At 36.3% G+C, this 21539-nt stretch overlaps 1 protein-coding gene across 1 annotated transcript in view; it reads right to left on the bottom strand.

The window, feature by feature from the left end:
* Positions 1-21539, bottom strand: part of LOC133636393 (thrombospondin type-1 domain-containing protein 7A-like) — a 162426-nt gene that overhangs the window by 10468 nt on the left and 130419 nt on the right. Inside the window, 6 exon segments of the mRNA XM_062030385.1 lie at positions 771-858; positions 2919-3132; positions 10984-11066; positions 15423-15518; positions 19570-19743; positions 19822-19993. Coding sequence (XP_061886369.1) covers positions 771-858; positions 2919-3132; positions 10984-11066; positions 15423-15518; positions 19570-19743; positions 19822-19993 — 827 coding nt within the window.

Here is a 21539-nt window from a genome sequence, read left to right as displayed (position 1 = left end):
TATAATATATATTACTTCAACAGTTAATGTAAATATACATCAAATTGTATATATATTCACTTTAATACAATGAGCAAATCTGACCACAAGATGGTGCTGTTATGTTTGAGTCATTGTTTGTACACACAGCACCATCTTGTGGTCAAATTTCCTCATTTCAGGTATCCTGCATATTAGGAGTAGTGCCTTTGATTTACAAGTAGAGAAGCATAAAGTTATTTATTAATCTCTTACTCAAACAACGCCTATTAATGTGTTAGGTACACAATATATACTTTTTATTTACTTGTTTGCTGTCTCCAATATTGTTCTATGCATATGTTGTACATGCTCATTGCTACGTAGCCAGGCTAACTTTGCTAGCATAATGCTGTTAGATTACAACGGCATTTGTTTTCATGTTTTTTGTTTGACGAAATCCACGGTAAATCGTTAGAGACCTTCTTTGCCGTGTAGCTACTGAGCGAAACTGTTTAGCTCAGCTTTAGCATGAAGTGGTTTCATGAGATGCGGTACCCATTTTAGTTGAAAATTACACCGTTTTTCAGAGCGAAGGTAGTTTTTTTTTTTAATAAGTGTGTGTGGAAGCTGTGTGGAGGCCATAAACAAAGAAATCGACTACATCTCGGATAATTGAGGGAAGAGAGTCATTTAGAATCAGGTATGGCGAGGGAACGCGGTTTTCACTTCGCTAATTGTGTATTTGCTTTGCTGCGAGAAAACAACCTAATTAGAGGAGTCGTGTAATTAGTCGGCGGTGTGATGATTACCATGCTAAGTAGGTCATGGAGATGATGAAGACGAGCAGCACAAACACTCCTGCTGCTACTCCGTACACCCACGTCTTCAACTTGCCATCTGCAAACACAATACAACACATGTTTACTGTTCTTGCTCCTTCCCAACAGGAGGGGGCAGCAGAGCTCCGTGGTAAGGAGGATTTCCTTTACAATTGCTGACCATTTGTGCCTGATGGAACCAGATCTTTTACATATATCCATATTTAAGTGTTACTTCTTGTCTAACTCCTATAGTCATATTTTCATCAGCTAATGTCTCGTCTGGTACAAAGTGCTTGCATTCGAGTCAGAGCGTTGAAAATTATCTCTCTGTTGAGACTCCCGTAACATTCCTGAGATAAGGGCACAAAGCGGTGCTGGGCTGGGAGACAGGAGGTGAGGAGGGGGAAGAAGACAGCACTTCCGTGGGTTTGAGGGGAGACCGATCTAGACTGGGCGAGGGAACGCTTGTGTACTGGATCGAGTCTCACGTTTGTCTTCAAAGCTTTGACAATAAACAACAAAATACCAACTACTGCCTGGTGATCAATTTAACTCCAGCTTATGTGTCATTCAAAGAATCTGGGAGAGACTAGCAATTTGAATTCCCCATTGGAGGGAGAGCTGGTCAGAACGCAACATGCCTCAGACTGGAAGCCAGTGCCTCAGACTGGAAGTCTCTGCAGAGAGTGGTGAGGACGGCGGAAAAGATCATCAGGACTCTACCCAGGAGATCGCAAAAAAGCCGCTGCCTGACCAGGGCTCAGAAAATCTGCAGAGGGCACAAAGCGGTGCTGGGCTGGGAGACAGGAGGTGAGGAGGGGGAAGGGGAGGAGGGGGAAGAAGACAGCACTTCCGTGGGTTTGAGGGGAGACCGATCTAGACTGGGCGAGGGAACGCTTGTGTACTGGATCGAGTCTCACGTTTGTCTTCAAAGCTTTGACAATAAACAACAAAATACCAACTACTGCCTGGTGATCAATTTAACTCCAGCTTATGTGTCATTCAAAGAATCTGGGAGAGACTAGCAATTTGAATTCCCCATTGGAGGGAGAGCTGGTCAGAACGCAACATGCCTCAGACTGGAAGCCAGTGCCTCAGACTGGAAGTCTCTGCAGAGAGTGGTGAGGACGGCGGAAAAGATCATCAGGACTCTACCCAGGAGATCGCAAAAAAGCCGCTGCCTGACCAGGGCTCAGAAAATCTGCAGAGACTCCTCCCACCCCCACCAAGGACTGTTTTCACTGCTGGACTCTAGAAAGAGGTTCCGCAGCCTCCGTAGCAGAACCTCCAGGTTCTGTAACAGCTTCTTCCCTCAGGCCGCGAGACTCTTGAACGCATCATAATAATCCCCTCAATTCCCCCACAAAAATGGATTAACTGGCTGGAATATAAAGACAATAACATACATCCATAAACCTGGATGCATATTGTCAGAATAATATCTAAGTTATCACAAAACTTTGTGTTACATTGAGTCCAGCGCGCCCTGCGAGAGGACAAAAGCTGTCTTTGATCCTACCAATCAAAAGGCTTGTAAAACTCCACTGTGTACGGTGGGAAGCGACATGAAGGCGTCGGTTTCTTTGATCTATTGTAATCCACAGGAAGATTTTATCTTGACCCGAGATCTACAAAGCGGAGAGGAGGCAGGGCCTGACCTCCCTCCAGGCACCTTTTCTTTGAACTGTTTTGTAACCAAAGGCAGCGGCTGTTTACGACCCCCTCCCTTTAGAAACGGCTGTTGCCATGTAATCAGGGAAAGTCCAAATAAAAGAGGCGTACAATCTTTCGTCGGAGCGTGGTGGAACACTGTGCAAGGGTACAGGTGTACGCGCTCTCCTCATTGAGGCAAATTTAATTCTGTCTGTTTAATTCCTTGCTTCTTGTCTTGTTTAATAGATGTCATCAGTGTTTGAACCTGACACACATGCAAAAGTGCAATATATTTATCTGTACAGTAATCTATTTATTTATATCTGCACCTTATTGCTCTTTTATCCTGCACTACCATGCGCTATTGCAAGAAAATGTCATTCTTATCTGTACTGTAAAGTTCAAATTTGACTGACAAAAACAGGAAGTCTCAGTCTATTTCATCGGCAATATTGTGTTTCTTGATGTGTCTCCCGTGTTTACCTGGACCGAAGGGCTGCAGAAACCAGGTGCGTCCCACTCTGCCAGGCGGGCTGACCGCCGGCTGGGTGGGGTTGAAGGCTCGGATGGTTTTTACGTCTGCTTTGTTGTCGTCGGCGCTGGGAATCTCCAGCACTGGGATGAGGGTGCACTGGTCCAGTAGGCCGTCGGACGTCATGACTTCCGTGTAGCCTTCGTCACAGCCACACACTCCCGCCTGACACAAACAGGAAGTCCGTCACACGAACCAGAACTAAATAAATGGTAAATGGGTTATACATGTATAGCGCTTTTCTACCTTCAAGGTACTCAAAGCGCTTTGACACTATTTCCACATTCACCCATTCACACACACATTCACACACGCCATGCAAGACCCTAACCACCACCCATCAGGAGCAAGGGTGAAGTGTCTTGCTCAAGGACACAACGGACGTGACGAGGATGGTAGAAGGTGGGGATTGAACCAGAAACCCTCAGGTTGCTGGAACGGCCACTCACCCAAAGGCGCCATACCGTCCCCACACCGTTCCCACATCGCCCTACAGCTTGACTTTGTCACCTTTTCTCACAAGCCCTGGCGTAGTCAACAATTAGGCCATGTCTACACTAAGCCGGGTAACCCCTTAAACAAATAATTATTTAACCTAAGCCTCGTGTCAGCCACACTAAGTCACCGTTTTAGGTTCCCCTCCTCGGACAATTGTTTACACGGGTAAGTGCGCCGTGTATTTCTTGAATCCCCGGCTCTTAGCTTTGTATGGACTCATTGATCGTTTACCAACGGAGTTCGGAGAGGAAGTGACGCCAGAAAGACCGGGCCCCCCACACAGGAAGTGACGTCAGAAAGCACAGCCAGCTTCATAACAACCCGTTCGGTAACTCGGCAGCAACCACTAGAAAGATGGAGGCGAATCATCCAGACATGCCAGTGTTTCTCCTTCTTGTACATGTACAGACGCTTTTGGAAATCACACCGGCGCAGCTGCAATCAATCAGCACTCAACACACCTGTCGCTGAGGAGTTCCCTGTGCTTCTTAAGCCAGAGCAAACCTGCGTTCCGGGCCAGAACGTAGCTACCTGTTCCCGTACAGTAAGCCGACACGTATAGCTCTCTCTGTGTTTTTCGTCCTCCATGTTCATTTGCATCGTGTTCCTGTGTCGTTCCAGCAGCATTCCTTCGTTCCCTGGTTACGAGTTGTGTGTCTCGTCTCCCCGTATCCCCTCTGGTTCCCTGGTTACCATGAATTGATTAACCTGGACCCCGACTTAAACAAGTTGAAAAAATTATTCGGGTGCTACCATTTAGTGGTCAATTGTATGGAATATGTACTGCACTGTGCAATCTAATAATAAAAGTTTCAATCGATCAAAAAAAACCTTGGCTGCCCTTTTGGATCTCGACCTCCCGCCTGGACACGGACTTTTGACGCCTCGCTCTTGCCCCTGACCTCCTGCCTGTCCCTGGATCTAAGAGCTTGCCTTTCCCCTCTTGGACTTCCGCACCTCGCTCAACACTCCCAGTAACACTCGACATATAATCACTACACATAGTCGCACACATTCACATTTTGGGTTAGTTTCACACTTCATAATATTGTATATAAATAAGTAGAGCTAAACGTCGTCACTGCATCTGTGCCGTCTACTTCTTCCCCGCCTGTATCGCAACAATCAATACCTTAAGACAGGCCTGGTAAATTATTTTGACTCGGGGGCCAAATTTAGAGAAAAAAATGTGTCTGGGGGCCGGTATATCTATTTTTAGGAACACTAATACAAAACCTCACAATAATGTCTGATTGAATGCTAAAAACGTTATGACAGACCGCTTTAAAAAACGGATTTTTTTTAACTGAATGAGACACCCAGAATGTACACGAAAATAAAGAATGTGGGATTTACAAAATTAACTATGAAGGATAAAACACTGAATATTGACAACATATGAACGTCACACCCCCTCTCCATCCACATATTTTACAATTAAGCGAAACCCAACAAAAACGCAACAAACAGCAAAATATGAACGCCAAGGGTAAAAAAAAAAACAAAAACACCTACAATCTGTTATAATATCCCTTTTCTTGCAGAACTTTGTTGTAAAAATATCCTTCCGCGTCTGTCCCTGACACCCGCATTTCAGGCTGACACTCGGTGGAAACGCTCCCCACCCACAGTGATTGGTCCCTCGTCTGAGCTGCTGTGACTTAGACCAGTGGTCCCCAACCTTTGTGTAGCTGCGGACCGGTCAACGCTTGAAAATTTGTCCCACGGACCGGTGAAGGGGGGGGGGGTTAAAAAAAAAAAAAAAAAAAAACTTTATTTTTTTTTTTTTTTTTACATAAATAAATACAATCATGTGTGCTTACGGACTGTATCCCTGCAGACTGTATTGATATATATTGATATATAATGTATATATTGTGTTTTTATGTTGATTTCATTAAAAAAAAAAAAAAAATAAATTAAAAAAAATTTAAATTTCTTGTGCGGCCCGGTACCAATCGGTCCGCGGACCGGTACCGGGCCGCGGCCCGGTGGTTGGGGACCACTGACTTAGACGACCATAGTAACTAATTAAATGACCATAGTAACTAGTATATCATCCAAAAGCGCAGATTCCAACCATTGAAATACTTTGTATAGTTCAAAACTTTCGGTAATTTGAAAACATCACTGCACATCCTAATGACAGTTTCGATCTTAAAGATCTAAAAAAAATAATTTGGTAAATGTCCGGCGGGCCAGATTGAAAAGCTTAATGGGCCGCATGCGGCCCCCGGGCCTTAATTTGCCCAGGTCTGCCTTAAGAGAAGGAAACGGGCAATTGCAGCTATTTGGGATACAACACATTTCAGACAGCAACATAGCAATGTTGAGCGATCGTTTTGGATAAGGCCTGGAAGAACGGCAGCCCGGTGGGATATGTTTGTCACCGAGTGTGTTGGGCCGGAGGAACGGCAAGAGAACTTTCCAATGTCCAGGTCAGCTGTGATTCTACTTAGTGAAAAACTTTGTCCGTTTGTCGAAGGAGAGACAACGACAATGCGGGCTCCCGTGGACAGGGGGAGACTACGAAAAATAGCGAATGCATTTGGACTGGCAAAGCAGACTATCAGTTATTGGGGTCTTAAACGGTGGCATTGTTGTGTGTGGACACGGATAAGGTTATGCTAGGTTCACACCAACGGCGCTTTGACGGCGCTTTAAAGAGGCATGCAAAGCGGCGTTAAAGCGTAACAAAGCGTGATTAAAGCGTGAGGGTCGTAATGGATGGTGGGAAAGCTTGTAGTGAAGCGGGACATGCGGCAAGTTCGCCAAAATTTTTTAAACGGTTTAAAAAAATTCGGCGCTCTGTCAAGAATGGAATAAAGCGCCGAGAGCGTATCAAAGCGTGACAAAGCGTCTTCCTTAATAATAAAGAGAATATGTTACGTTTAAAAGAAATGCCTTTTATTATTGTCAACTAGCATAATAAATGAAAGATAGATATTTATTAAGATGACAAAGAAATAAAAGAAATGAAGATATAAAACATAATATAACGGAAAAAAAAGAGGAATTGAAAAAATAAATGAATATAAAAAATGTGTGGAAAACAGTATACTGAGTTTTTCACTTTTTTTTTTACTTATTTGTTTATCATATTTTTCTTTTTTATTACATTATGTGTTTAATCTTGTATAAAATAAAACAAAAAGAGAAATCAAATAAATAGTATGCTGAGTTTTTCACATTTTTTTTTACTTATTTGTTTATCATATTTCTCTTTTTTATTACATTATGTGTTTTATCTTGTATATAGTAAAACAAAAAGAGAAATCAAATAAATAGATAAATCTAAAAAATGTGGGGGAAACTTAGTATACTGAGTTTTTCACATTTTTTTTAACTTATTTGTTTATCATATTTCTCTTTTTTATTACAATATGTGTTTTATCTTGTATATAATCAAACAAAAAGAGAAATCAAATAGATACATCTAAAAAAATGTGGGGAAAACTTAGTATACTAAGTTTTTCCACATTTTTTTTAACTTATTTGTTTATCATATTTCCCTTTTTTATTACATTATGTGTTTTATCTTGTATATAATAAAACAAAAAGAGAAATCAAATAAATAGATGAATCTAAAAAATGTGGGGAAAAATTAGTATACTGAGTTTTTCACATTTTTTTTTACTTATTTGTTTATCATATTTCTCTATTTTATTACATTATGTGTTTTATCTTGTATATGATAAAACAAAAAGAGAAATCAAATAAATAGATCAATCTAAAAAATGTGGGTAAAACTTAGTATACTGAGTTTTTCACATTTTTTTTTACTTATTTGTTTATCATATTTCTCTTTTTTATTACATTATGTGTTTTATCTTGTATATAATAAAACAAAAAGAGAAATCAAATAAATAGTATACTGAGTTTTTCATATTTTTTTAAACTTATTTGTTTATCATATTTCTCTTTTTTATTACAATATGTGTTTTATCTTGTATATAATAAAACAAAAAGAGAAATCAAATAGATACATCTAAAAAATGTGGGGAAAACTTAGTATACTGAGTTTTTCCACATTTTTTTTTACTTATTTGTTTATCATATTTCCCTTTTTTATTACATTATGTGTTTTATCTTGTATATAATAAAACAAAAAGAGAAATCAAATAAATAGATGAATCTAAAAAATGTGGGGAAAAATTAGTATACTGAGTTTTTCACATTTTTTTTTACTTATTTGTTTATCATATTTCTCTTTTTTATTACATTATGTGTTTTATCTTGTATATAATAAAACAAAAAGAGAAATCAAATAAATAGATAAATCTAAAAAATGTGGGTAAAACTTAGTATACTGAGTTTTTCACATTTTTTTTACTTATTTGTTTATCATATTTCTCTTTTTTATTACATTATGTGTTTTATCTTGTATATAATAAAACAAAAAGAGAAATCAAATAAATATATCAATCTAAAAAATGTGGGGAAAACAGTATACTGAGTTTTTCCACATTTTTTTTTAACTTATTTGTTTATCATATTTTTCTTTTTTATTACATTATGTGTTTAATCTTGTATATAATAAAACAAAAAGAGAAATCAAATAAATAGTATACTGAGTTTTTCACATTTTTTTTTACTTATTTGTTTATCATATTTCTCTTTTTCATTACATTGTGTGTTTTATCTTGTATATAGTAAAACAAAAAGAGAAATCAAATAAATAGATAAATCTAAAAAATGTGGGGGAAACTTAGTATACTGAGTTTTTCACATTTTTTTTAACTTATTTGTTTATCATATTTCTCTTTTTTATTACAATATGTGTTTTATCTTGTATATAATAAAACAAAAAGAGAAATCAAATAGATACATCTAAAAAATGTGGGGAAAACTTAGTATACTGAGTTTTTCCACATTTTTTTTTTACTTATTTGTTTATCATATTTCTCTTTTTTATTACATTATGTGTTTTATCTTGTATATAATAAAACAAAAAGAGAAATCAAATAAATAGTATACTGAGTTTTTCAAAAATTTTTTTTACTTGTTTATCATATTTCTCTTTTATTACATTATGTGTTTTATCTTGTATATAATAAAACAAAAAGAGAAATCAAATAAATAGATAAATATAAAAAATGTGGGTAAAACTTAGTATACTGAGTTTTTCACATTTTTTTTAACTTATTTGTTTATCATATTTTTCTTTTTTATTACATTATGTGTTTAATCTTGTATATAATAAAACAAAAAGAGAAATCAAATAAATAGTATACTGAGTTTTTCACTTTTTTCTTAACTTATTTGTTTATCGTATTTCTCTTTTTTATTACATTATGTGTTTTATCTTGTATATAATAAAACTAAAAGAGAAATCAAATAAATAGATAAATCTAAAAAATGTGGGTAAAACTTAGTATACTGAGTTTTTCACATTTTTTTTACTTATTTGTTTATCATATTTCTCTTTTTTATTACATTATGTGTTTTATCTTGTATATAATAAAACAAAAAGAGAAATCAAATAAATATATCAATCTAAAAAATGTGGGGAAAACTTAGTATACTGAGTTTTTCACATTTTTTTTTACTTGTTTATCATATTTCTCTTTTTTATTACATTATGTGTTTTATCTTGTATATAATAAAACAAAAAGAGAAATCAAATAAATAGATAAATCTAAAATAATGTGGGTAAAACTTAGTATACTGAGTTTTTCACATTTTTTTCTTATTTTTTTGTCATATTTCTCTTTTTTATTATATTATGTGTGCGCACGCAATTTATTCATCAAATTCACAAAATAATAATCGCATCAAAGCGTAATAAAGTTCAATAAAGCGTAATAAAACGTATCAAAGCGTGATTTAAAGCGTATCAAAGCGGGATCGAAGCGGCATCAAATCGTGAGGAACTAGGGATGTCCGATAATGGCTTTTTGCCGATATCCGATATTCCGATATTGTCCAACTCTTTAATTACCGATACCAATATCAACCGATACCGATATCAACCGATATATACAGTCGTGGAATTAACACATTATTATGCCTAATTTGGACAACCAGGTATGGTGAAGATAAGGTACTTTTTACAAAAATTAGTAAAATAAGATAAATAAATTAAAAACATTTTCTTGAATAAAAAAGAAAGTACAACAATATAAAAACAGTTACATAGAAACTAGTAATGAATGAAAATTAGTAAAATTAAGTGTTAAAGGTTAGTACTATTAGTGGAGCAGCAGCACGCACAATCATGTGTGCTTACGGACTGTATCCCTTGCAGACTGTATTGATATATATTGATATATCATGTAGGAACCAGAATATTGATAACAGAAAGAAATGGGGGGAGGGAGGTTTTTTGGGTTGGTGCACTAATTGTAAGTGTATCTTGTGTTTTTTATGTTGATTTAATTAAAAAAAATAATTAAAAAAAACGATACCGATAATAAAAAAAACGATACCGATAATTTCCGATATTACATTTTAAAGCATATATCGGCCGATAATGCACTAATTGTAAGTGTATCTTGTGTTTTTTATGTTGATTTAATAAAAAAAACCCACAAAAAAAAACGATACCGATAATAAAAAAAACGATACCGATAATTTCCTATATTATATTTTAAAGCATATATCGGCCGATAATGCACTAATTGTAAGTGTATCTTGTGTTTTTTATGTTCATTTAATAAAAAAATAAAAATAAAAAAAAATAAAAACGATACCGATAATAAAAAAAACGATACCGATAATTTCCGATATTACATTTTAAAGCATATATCGGCCGATAATGCACTAATTGTAAGTGTATCTTGTGTTTTTTATGTTGATTTAATAAAAAAAAACACAAAAAAAAACGATACCAATAATAAAAAAAACGATACCGATAATTTCCTATATTATATTTTAAAGCATATATCGGCCGATAATGCACTAATTGTAAGTGTATCTTGTGTTTTTTATGTTGATTTAATAAAAAATAAAAAATAAAAAAAATAAAAAACGATACCGATAATAAAAAAAACGATACCGATAATTTCCGATATTACATTTTAAAGCATATATCGGCCGATAATATCGGCAGGCCGATATTATCGGACATCTCTATGAGGAACGGTAACAAAGCGGGAAAGAATTCGTATCAGAGCGTATCAAAGCATAACATTACTTCGGCGATCGGGATATTCGTGGAAAAATTGACGGAAATGACGACGCTTTGCTCGCCGTTTTAAAGCGCGGCAAGCGCCGTTGGTGTGAACCAGGCATTAGGTGGGATTTACCCTGGATAACCTTATCCGGCTTAGTGTAGAAGGGGCCTTGGACTTCAGTTTATTTGGATCGTCCTCACGTCAAGAAGCAGAACGGATTTGTTTACTTCCTGCGTTGAACATAGTAGTAAAGATGATGGAATCGTAATGTTCTATAGAGCAACATTTTATGCGCTTGATGTTGGCACAAATCAATGGAAATATTCCTAGCACAGCTCTTGTCAGTCAATTAGCTGGCAGGCGGAATTCTGGCTGACAAAAGGCTCTTCGACATCAAACTCACCTCGGTACAAAAAGATCGAGGTTTGGTGCAGGCCGGGTCACATGATCTGTCAGCCAGCGGTTGTGTCGTTGCCGGGCAGCCGCCTGTCAAACCATCATTTAAAAAGTCAGAGGTCGGAACGTAACATTAGAAACCAAAATGTATTCCGATACTTTTGTACTTGTTATCAGTTGTACACACAGTCTTAGTAGATCACCACTAATACTACACACCATTTTTATACTTTGTACCGGTACCAAAATGTATTTCGATACATTTTGATACTTTTCCATACTTTTCTAAATAAAGGGGACCACAAAAAATGTCATTATTGTCTTTATTTGAACAAAAAATGTTAGAGTACATGAAACATATGTTTATTATTGTCATTTAAATAAAATCTTGAACATACTAGACAACTTGTCTTTTAGTAGTAAGTAAACAAACAAAGACTCCTAATTAGTCTGCAGTAACATATTGTGTCATTTATACACCTATTATTTTGTACACATTATGAGGGACAAACTGTAAACAATTATTATTAATCTACTTGTTCATTTACTGTTAATATCTGCTTATATAAATTGTGCAATGCCTTTTTAAAGTATTTTATTGATAAGATTGCCACAACGAGGGCTCTCATCTCTGTTCCGACCTCTGACCCTTCTGTCCCGTTTAACTACTCTGCTGTTTTTAATCAGTTTGAGCAAGTGACTCTGCGGCAGTTACAAGAGTTAACTAATCATATGAAGCCCTCAGGTTCCCCCCATGATGCTGTCCCTCCTACATTTTTTAAAGAAGTGTTTTCTTGTATAGGGCAGCCTGTTCTTAACATTTTAAATAGCAGTTTGTTTTCTGGTGTGGTTCCTACCAGTTTTAAACACGCCGTGGTTCAACCACTTTTAAAGAAACCTGGTCTGGACAGTTCAGTTTTAGCCCATTTTAGACCCATTTCTAAGCTGCCTTTTCTCTCAAAAATCTTGGAGAAGATTGTTTTTACCCAGTTAAACACTTTTTTAGAGGACTCTGATATTTTAGAAGTCTTTCAGTCTGGGTTTAAACCCCTCCATAGTACCGAGTCAGCATTAGTAAGGGTTTTTAATGACATCTTTCGAGCAACAGACTTAGGTGATCATGTGATTTTAGTTTTACTCGATCTAACAGCAGCATTTGATACGGTGGACCATAATATTTTAATTAGCCGCCTACAACATCAAGTGGGCATCTGTGGTACTGCCCTGAGTTGGCTGAAGTCATATTTGACTAACAGGACCTTCTCTGTAAATGTTGCTGGTTCTGAATCTTCTGTTGCTCCCTTAACATGTGGGGTCCCACAGGGCTCAGTTTTAGGACCACTGCTCTTTTCTATTTATTTACTTCCCCTGGGCTCAATCCTAAGAAAGCATGGTATTTGTTTTCATTGTTACGCTGATGACACACAAATGTATTTTCCGTTAAAGAAAAATCATGCCTCTTCAATACAGCCATTACTTGCCTGTCTTGATGACATCAAGGCCTGGATGGCCCTAAACTTCTTAAACTTCAATGAAAAGAAGACAGAAGTAATAGTGTTTGGACCTGGTGGTACCTGTGAGCTTCCCCCTGTTGACTTTGGCCCCTTGGCTTTGTACGTTAAGCCCATGATCACCAACCTGGGTTTTCGTATTGACAGTGATTTTAAATTGGACCGTCAGATTGGCACAGTGGTGAAAGCCAGCTTTTTTTATTTACGTCAGCTGGTTAAGGTTAAAAACCTTCTTTCTAGGCAACAGTTTGAGACAGTAATCCATGCCTTTATTACATCTCGGCTGGATTACTGTAACGCTTTATATTTTGGAATTAGTCAGTCCTCCCTCTCACGTCTGCAGCTGGTCCAAAATGCAGCTGCCCGACTTTTAACAAACACAAGAAAAAGAGAGCACATTACTCCTGTTTTAGCCTCCCTCCACTGGCTGCCTGTGTCTTTTAGAGTCCATTTTAAAATTATCTTACTTGTTTTTAAATCCTTACATGGTCTTGCCCCACCTTACCTCTCTGAGCTGCTCCACCTCTATGCCCCCACCCGGTCCCTCAGGTCAGCTGATCAGCTGATCCTGGAGGTACCCAAATCCAAGCGTAAGCTCAGGGGGGACAGAGCCTTCTCTGTTGCGGGCCCCAAACTCTGGAATGATCTTCCACTTCATGTGAGACAGGCCCCTTCTTTGGCTATTTTTAAGACCCTTCTTAAAACCCATTTTTATTCACTGGCTTTTAACCCAGCATGAGATTTTAAACTGTTTTTAACTTTTAACTTTTTTAACTGCTTTTTATCTAACAAAATTGTTCTTAGGGTAATTTTGTATTTGCTTTTTTAATGTGTATTTTACTTCTGTTTTAAATTTTATTTTTTAGTCTGTCCTTTGCCTTTATTTCTTTGTGGTGTACAGCCCTTTGTTTTTCAACTGTGGTTGTTTTTAAAGGGCTTTATAAATAAAGTTGGTATGGTATGGTATGGTATTTTCTGTTTGAACATGTTCTATCTACACTTCTGTTCAAATGTAATAATCACTTATTCTTCTCTTCTTTCATACTTGACATTACTTTTGGATAGGGATGTCCGATAATGGCTTTTTGCCGATATCCGATATTCCGATATTGTCCAACTCTTTAATTACCGATACCGATATCAACCGATATATGCAGTCGTGGAATTAACACATTATTATGCCTAATTTGGACAGCCATGTATGGTGAAGATAAGGTACTTTTTTTTAAAAAAAATTAGTAAAATAAGATAAATAAATTAAAAACATTTTCTTGAATAAAAAAGAAAGTAAAACAATATAAAAACAGTTACATAGAAACTAGCAATGAATGAAAATGAGTCAAATTAACTGTTAAAGGTTAGTACTATTAGTGGAGCAGCAGCACGCACAATCATGTGTGCTTACGGACTGTATCCCTTGCAGACTGTTGTTCTGTCTTGTTTGTTGAATTTATTAATAATATATGTAAAACCAGTGTTTAAGTTCACTTTGGAATTCAACAGTGAGGTGCACTTCCTCCTTTAGACAACAGGAGGCAGCATTGCCTAGTTTACAGTAATGTCCATGATAGCGGGGCACAACAAGGAGTTCCTTTCAAGTAGACTTTAAGCTAGTTCAGTGACGATCGCAAACGTTTTCATCTGCTCGAATCTCATGCCAAACAAAGTATCATCGGTATGTATTGTTGAGTAGTATGCTAATATTTGATTGAGTTGTATTATTTGTTGGTTGTGGTGTAATTTGGGACGTTTTATGGCCAAAAGTCAGTCATGCTAATTTTCGGAATTCATACAGTGAAGTGAATGTTAGCATAGTAAGCTAGTTTGCTATAAAGCACTTATATTACATATTTTGTGGCATTTATTTGTCCATTTAAGTTCAATACACAGCATAATGCACGTTTTATCGTAATGGGATTGTGTGTGTGTAATAAGGCTGTGTGTGCATGTCTGTAATGTAAGCATCCTTTCTGCTGGTATGCTTTCAGTTTTACCCTTTTTTGGGTCAATAAACCTGTGGACAAGACGTTTTTCAGAGTGTTTGATCAAGAAAAGGTGTTAGGGTAAAGCCAAGATATTTCTACATATCGAGGGCAGCACAACTGTATTGATATATATTGATGTATAATGTAGGAACCACAATATTAATAACAGAAAGAAACAACCCTTTTGTGTAAATGGGGGGAGGGAGGTTTTTTGGGTTGGTGCACTAATTGTATGTGTATCTTGTGTTTTTTATGTTGATTTAATTAAAAAAAAAAAAAAAAAAACGATACCGATAATAAAAAAAACGATACCTACAATTTCAGGCTGATATTATCGGACATCTCTAGTTTTGGATGATTCCACACATTTAGGTATGGATCCGATACCAAGTAGTCACAGGATCATACATTGGTCATATTTAAAGTCCTCATGTGTCCAGGCACGTATTTGGTTGAGAAATGTTGTTCTTAAACAATTTGCTCAGGCATTTGTTGACAAAGTGGTGACCCTCGCCCCGTCCTTGTTTGTGAACGACTGAGCATTTCATGGAATCTACTTTTATACCCAATCATGGCACCCACCTGTTCCCAATTAGCCTGTTCACCTGTGGGATGTTCCAAACACGTCTTTTTATGAGCATTCCTCAACTTTCTCACTCTTTTTTGCCACTTGTGCCAGCTTTTTTTGCATCAACTTCCAAATGAGCTAATCTTTGCCAAAAAATAAGAAAGTTTGTCAGTGTGAACATGAAATATCTTGTCTTTGCAGTCTATTCACTTGAATATAAGTTGAAAAGGATTTGTTGTATTCTCGTTTTATTGACCATTTACACAACGTGACAACTTCACTGCTTTTGGCTTTTGTACAAAATCAAGATTCAGACACGCAGAGCCACACGCTTCCGGGTTTAAAAACGGGTGTGTGGTGTGCAGAAGTAAGAACAACTCACCTGTGACGTTCAAGCCGTCCGAGCGTTGGCACCACACGTGGCGTGATGATCCTCTCCACGCTGCCGCTCGCCACTTGTATTCCAAACACTGTCCCTCTGGAGGAAGGATGTTGTCTTTTTAGTCAACACCACCATCTTCAGCAGTACAAACAAACTGTACCAATTGATTAATTAGACAACGAGACCTAACTTTTTTTTATTTGGCCGTGCACAAAAGTAAATCATAATGGGCCCAATTTGTGCTTGTTTCTTTCTTTGTTGGCTAGCAGGCTACTTGCTGGTTCATGGTGGTTTCTCGATCTCGATATCTATTGAGATCGAGAAACCACCATGATATCTATATCTCTCGATATTACGATCGATATCTATATCTCTCGATGTCGAGATCGATATCGCTCGATGTCGAGATCTCTCAATAGATATTGAGATCGATATCTCTCGAGATCGATATCTTTCAATAGACATCGAGATCGATATCTCTCAATAGATATCGAGATCGATATCTCTCAATAGATATCGAGATCGAGATCTCTCAATAGATATCGAGATCGAGATCTCTCAATATATATCGAGATCGAGATCTCTCAATAGATATCGAGATCGATATCTATATCTCTCGATATTACGATCGATATCTATATCTCTCGATGTCGAGATCGATATCGCTCGATGTCGAGATCTCTCAATAGATATTGAGATCGATATCTCTCGAGATCGATATCTTTCAATAGACATCGAGATCGATATCTCTCAATAGATATCGAGATCGATATCTCTCAATAGATATCGAGATCGAGATCTCTCAATAGATATCGAGATCGAGATCTCTCAATATATATCGAGATCGAGATCTCTCAATAGATATCGAGATCGATATCTATATCTCTCGATATTACGATCGATATCTATATCTCTCGATGTCGAGATCGATATCGCTCGATGTCGAGATCTCTCAATAGATATTGAGATCGATATCTCTCGAGATCGATATCTTTCAATAGACATCGAGATCGATATCTCTCAATAGATATCGAGATCGATATCTCTCAATAGATATCGAGATCGAGATCTCTCAATAGATATCGAGATCGAGATCTCTCAATATATATCGAGATCGAGATCTCTCAATAGATATCGAGATCGATATCTATATCTCTCGATATTACGATCGATATCTATATCTCTCGATGTCGAGATCGATATCGCTCGATGTCGAGATCTCTCAATAGATATTGAGATCGATATCTCTCGAGATCGATATCTTTCAATAGACATCGAGATCGATATCTCTCAATAGATATCGAGATCGATATCTCTCAATAGATATCGAGATCTCTCAATAGATATCGAGATTGATATGTGGGCTCTGTACCGAGGATGTCGTTGTGGCTTGTACAGCCCTTTGAGACACTTGTGATTTAGGGCTATATAAATAAACATTGATTGATTGATTGATTGATCTCTCAATAGATATCGAGATCGAGATCTCTCAATAGATATCGAGATCGATATCTCTTGATATTGAGATCGATATCTATATCTCTCGATATTGAGATCGATATCTATATCTCTCGATGTCGAGATCGATATCTCTCGATGTCGAGATCTCTCAATAGATATCGAGATCGATATCTCTCAATATTGAGATCGATATCTATATCTCTTGATATTGAGATCAATAACTATATATCGATATCTCTCAATAGATATCGAGATTGATATCTCTCAATAGATATCGAGATCGATATCTCTCAATAGATATCGAGATCGACATCGCTTGATATTACGATCGATATCTATATCTCTCGATATTGAGATCGATATCTATATCTCTCGATATTGAGATCGATATCTATATCTCTCGATGTCGAGATCGATATCTCTCGATGTCGAGATCTCTCAATAGATATCGAGATCGATATCTCTCAATATTGAGATCGATATCTATATCTCTTGATATTGAGATCAATATCTATATATCGATATCTCTCAATAGATATCGAGATTGATATCTCTCAATAGATATCGAGATCGATATCTCTCAATAGATATTGAGATCGATATCTCTTTATATTACGATCGATATCTATATCTCTCGATATTACGATCGATATCTATATCTCTCGATATTGAGATCGATATCTATATCTCTCGATGTCGAGATCGATATCTCTCGATGTCGAGATCTCTCAATAGATATCGAGATAGATATCTCTCAATATTGAGATCGATATCTATATCTCTTGATATTGAGATCAATATCTATATATCGATATCTCTCAATAGATATCGAGATTGATATCTCTCAATAGATATCGAGATCGATATCTCTTGATATTACGATCGAGATCTATATCTCTCGATATCGAGATCGATATCTCTTGATATTACGATCGATATCTATATCTCTCGATATTGAGATCGATATCTATATCCCTCGATATTGAGATTGATATCTATATCTCTCGATGTCGAGATCGATATCTCTCGATGTCGAGATCTCTCAATAGATATCGAGATCGATATCTATATCTCTTGATATTGAGATCAATATCTATATATCGATATCTCTCAATAGATATCGAGATCGATATCTCTCAATAGATATCGAGATCGATATCTCTCAATAGATATCGGGATCGATATCTCTTGATATTACGATCGATATCTATATCTCTCGATATTGAGATCGATATCTATATCTCTCGATATTGAGATCGATATCTATATCTCTCGATGTCGAGATCGATATCTCTCGATGTCGAGATCGATATCTCTCGATGTCGAGATCTCTCAATAGATATCGAGATCGATATCTCTCAATATTGAGATCAATATCTATATCTCTTGATATTGAGATCAATATCTATATATCGACATCTCTCAATAGATATCGAGATTGATACCTCTCAATAGATATCGAGATCGATATCTCTCAATAGATATCGAAATCGATATCTCTTGATTGAGATCGAGATCTATATCTCTCAAGATCGATGTCTCTCGAGATCAAGATCGATGTCTCTCGATAGGTATCGAGATCGATATCTCTCGAGATCGAGATCGATGTCTCTCGATAGGTATCGATATCTCTCGAGATCGAGATCAATATCTCTCAATAGATATCGAGATCGAGATCTCTCAATAGATATCGAGATCTCTCAATAGATATCGAGATCGAGATCTCTCAATTGATATCGAGATCGATATCTATATCTCTCGATATTACGATCGATATCTATATCTCTCGATGTCGAGATCGATATCGCTTGATGTCGAGATCTCTCAATAGATATCGAAATCGATATCTCTCGAGATCGATATCTTTCAATAGACATCGAGATCGATATCTCTCAATAGATATCGAGATCGATATCTCTCAATAGATATCGAGATCGATATCTCTCAATAGATATCGAGATCGAGATCTCTCAATAGATATCGAGATCGATATCTCTTGATATTATGATCGATATCTATATCTCTCGATGTCGAGATCGATATCTCTCGATGTCGAGATCGATATCTCTCGATGTCGAGATCTCTCAATAGATATCGAGATCCATATCTCTCAATATTGAGATCGATATCTATATCTCTTGATATTGAGATCAATATCTATATATCGATATCTCTCAATAGATATCGAGATTGCTATCTCTCAATAGATATCGAGATCGAGATCTCTCAATAGATATCGAGATCGATATCTCTCAATATTGAGATCGATATCTATATCTCTAGATATTGAGATCAATATCTATATCTCTCGATGTCGAGATCGATATCTCTCGATGTCGCGATCTCTCGAGATACATATATACTGTATTTATACATATACATTATACTGTATATACATATACATTATACTGTATATATATATATATATATATATATATATATATATATATATATATATATATATATATATATATATATATATATATATATATATATTTTATTTTTATTTTTTATTTTTTATTTTTTTTAATTTATATATAAGGATGTAAGATCCCTGCTTATATCTAAATGGATAAATATCAAAACCAGCCAATAATCAAGGCTCCACTATCGGTATGGTGAAAAAGTTGTATCGGACAGACCTTAATAAACAATATTCAAGTTTCAGTTTCAGTTTCAGTCTGACCTGTACATGGCCGTGCTTCCAGCTCCTGTCCTGGACACTGAAGCAGATTTTCTGGGTCCTGCGCCACGACGGCCCGAGAGCGGACTTGGACCGAACCGAAACCCAGATCGTCCCCGCTCACACAACTCAACTGGCACGCACTCCAAGCGGTCCAGTCGGTCAGGTAGCATTCCCCTGCAGGTTTGGAGAATTAAATCAATCAATCAATGGTCAACATTCCATATTTGTGTTTCCCTCTCAGCGCGGTGTTACCTGGACAAGGTACGGTGCAGGACTCCTGCAGTGTGACCCGCGGGTCCCCGTCCACCACCAGTTCTAGATCTCCACACAGCTCATCGTCCACCAGACTTCCCTGGAGGTCCGATCCATCCGTCACCAAGCACGACATGTTCCTGAAGCGCAGACCGTCCCCGCACGTCGCCCCCTGCAGTCAGATAATATCCTCACACCTTGATGAAGGGTGAATGATGTAGTACAGTACAGTACAGTACAGTACAGTACAGTACAGTTCTTAATACATGACAATTTGGTGATGAACGTACAAAACTCAAAAGCAGTGAAGTTGTCAGGTTGGGTAAATGGTCAATAAAAAGAGAATACAACAAATCCTTTTCAACTTATATTCATATTATATTCTGGACTACAGGCAGGCCAGTCTAGTACCCGCACTCTTTGGCATCGTCTTGCTGAAATAAGCAGGGGCGTCCGCCCACCTGTTCCCAATAAGCCTGTTCACCTGTGGGATGTTCCAAATAAGTGTTTGATGAGCATTCCCTCAACTTTCTCAGTCTTTTTTGCCACTTGTGCCAGCTTTTTTGAAACGTGTTGCAGGCGTCAAATCCCAAATGAGCTAATATTTGCCAAAAATAACAAAGTTTTCCAGTTGGAACATGAAATATTTTCTTTGCAGTCTATTCAATGGAATATAAGTTGAAAAGGATTTGCAAATCATTGTATTCTCTTTTTATTTACCAATTACACCAGCGGTCCCCAACCACCGGTACCGGGCCGCGGCCGCACAAGAAATTAAAAAATAAAAAATAAAAATAATAATATATATATATATATATATATTTTTTTTTTTTTAAATTAAATGAACATAAAAAACACAATATATACAGCAGGGGTCAGCAACCTTTTTGAAAGCAAGAGCTACTTCTTGGGTAGTGATTAATGCGAAGGGCTACCAGTTTGATACACACTTCAATAAATTGCCAGAAATAGCCAATTTGCTCAATTTACCTTTAACTCTATGTCATTATTAATAATTAATGATATTTACACTTAATTGAACGGTTTAAAAGAGGAGAAAACACGAAAAAAATGACAATTCAATTTTGAAACATAGTTTATCTTCAATTTCGACTCTTTAAAATTCAAAATTCAACCGACAAAAAGAAGAGAAAAACTAGCTAATTCGAATCTTTTTGAAAAAATTTAAAAAATAATTCATGGAACATCATTAGTAATTTTTCCTGATTAAGATTAATTGTAAAATTTTGATGACATGTTTTAAATAGGTTAAAATCCAATCTGCACTTTGTTAGAATATAAAACAAATTGGACCAAGCTATATTTCTAACAAAGAAAAATAATTATTTCTTCTAGATTTTCCAGAACAAAAATTTTAAAATAAATTCAAAAAACTTTGAAATAAGATTTACATTTGATTCTACAGATTTTCTAGATTTGCCAGAATAATTTTTTTGAGTTTTAATCATAATAAGTGTGAAGAAATATTTCACAAATATTCCTCGTCGAAAAAACAGAAGCTAAAATGAAGAATTAAATTAAAATGTATTTATTATTCTTTACAATAAAAAAAATAAAATTACTTGAACATTGATTTAAATTGTCAGGAAAGAAGAGGAAGGAATTTAAAAGGTAAAAAGGTATATGTGTTTAAATATCCTAAAATCTTTTTTAAGGTTGTATTTGTTCTCTAAAATTGTCTTTCTGAAAGTTATAAG

This window comes from Entelurus aequoreus, linkage group LG20, assembly GCF_033978785.1.
Source record: "Entelurus aequoreus isolate RoL-2023_Sb linkage group LG20, RoL_Eaeq_v1.1, whole genome shotgun sequence".
Classification (NCBI taxonomy): Eukaryota; Metazoa; Chordata; class Actinopteri; order Syngnathiformes; family Syngnathidae; genus Entelurus; species Entelurus aequoreus.
This window is presented reverse-complemented; position numbering and strand designations above follow the sequence as displayed.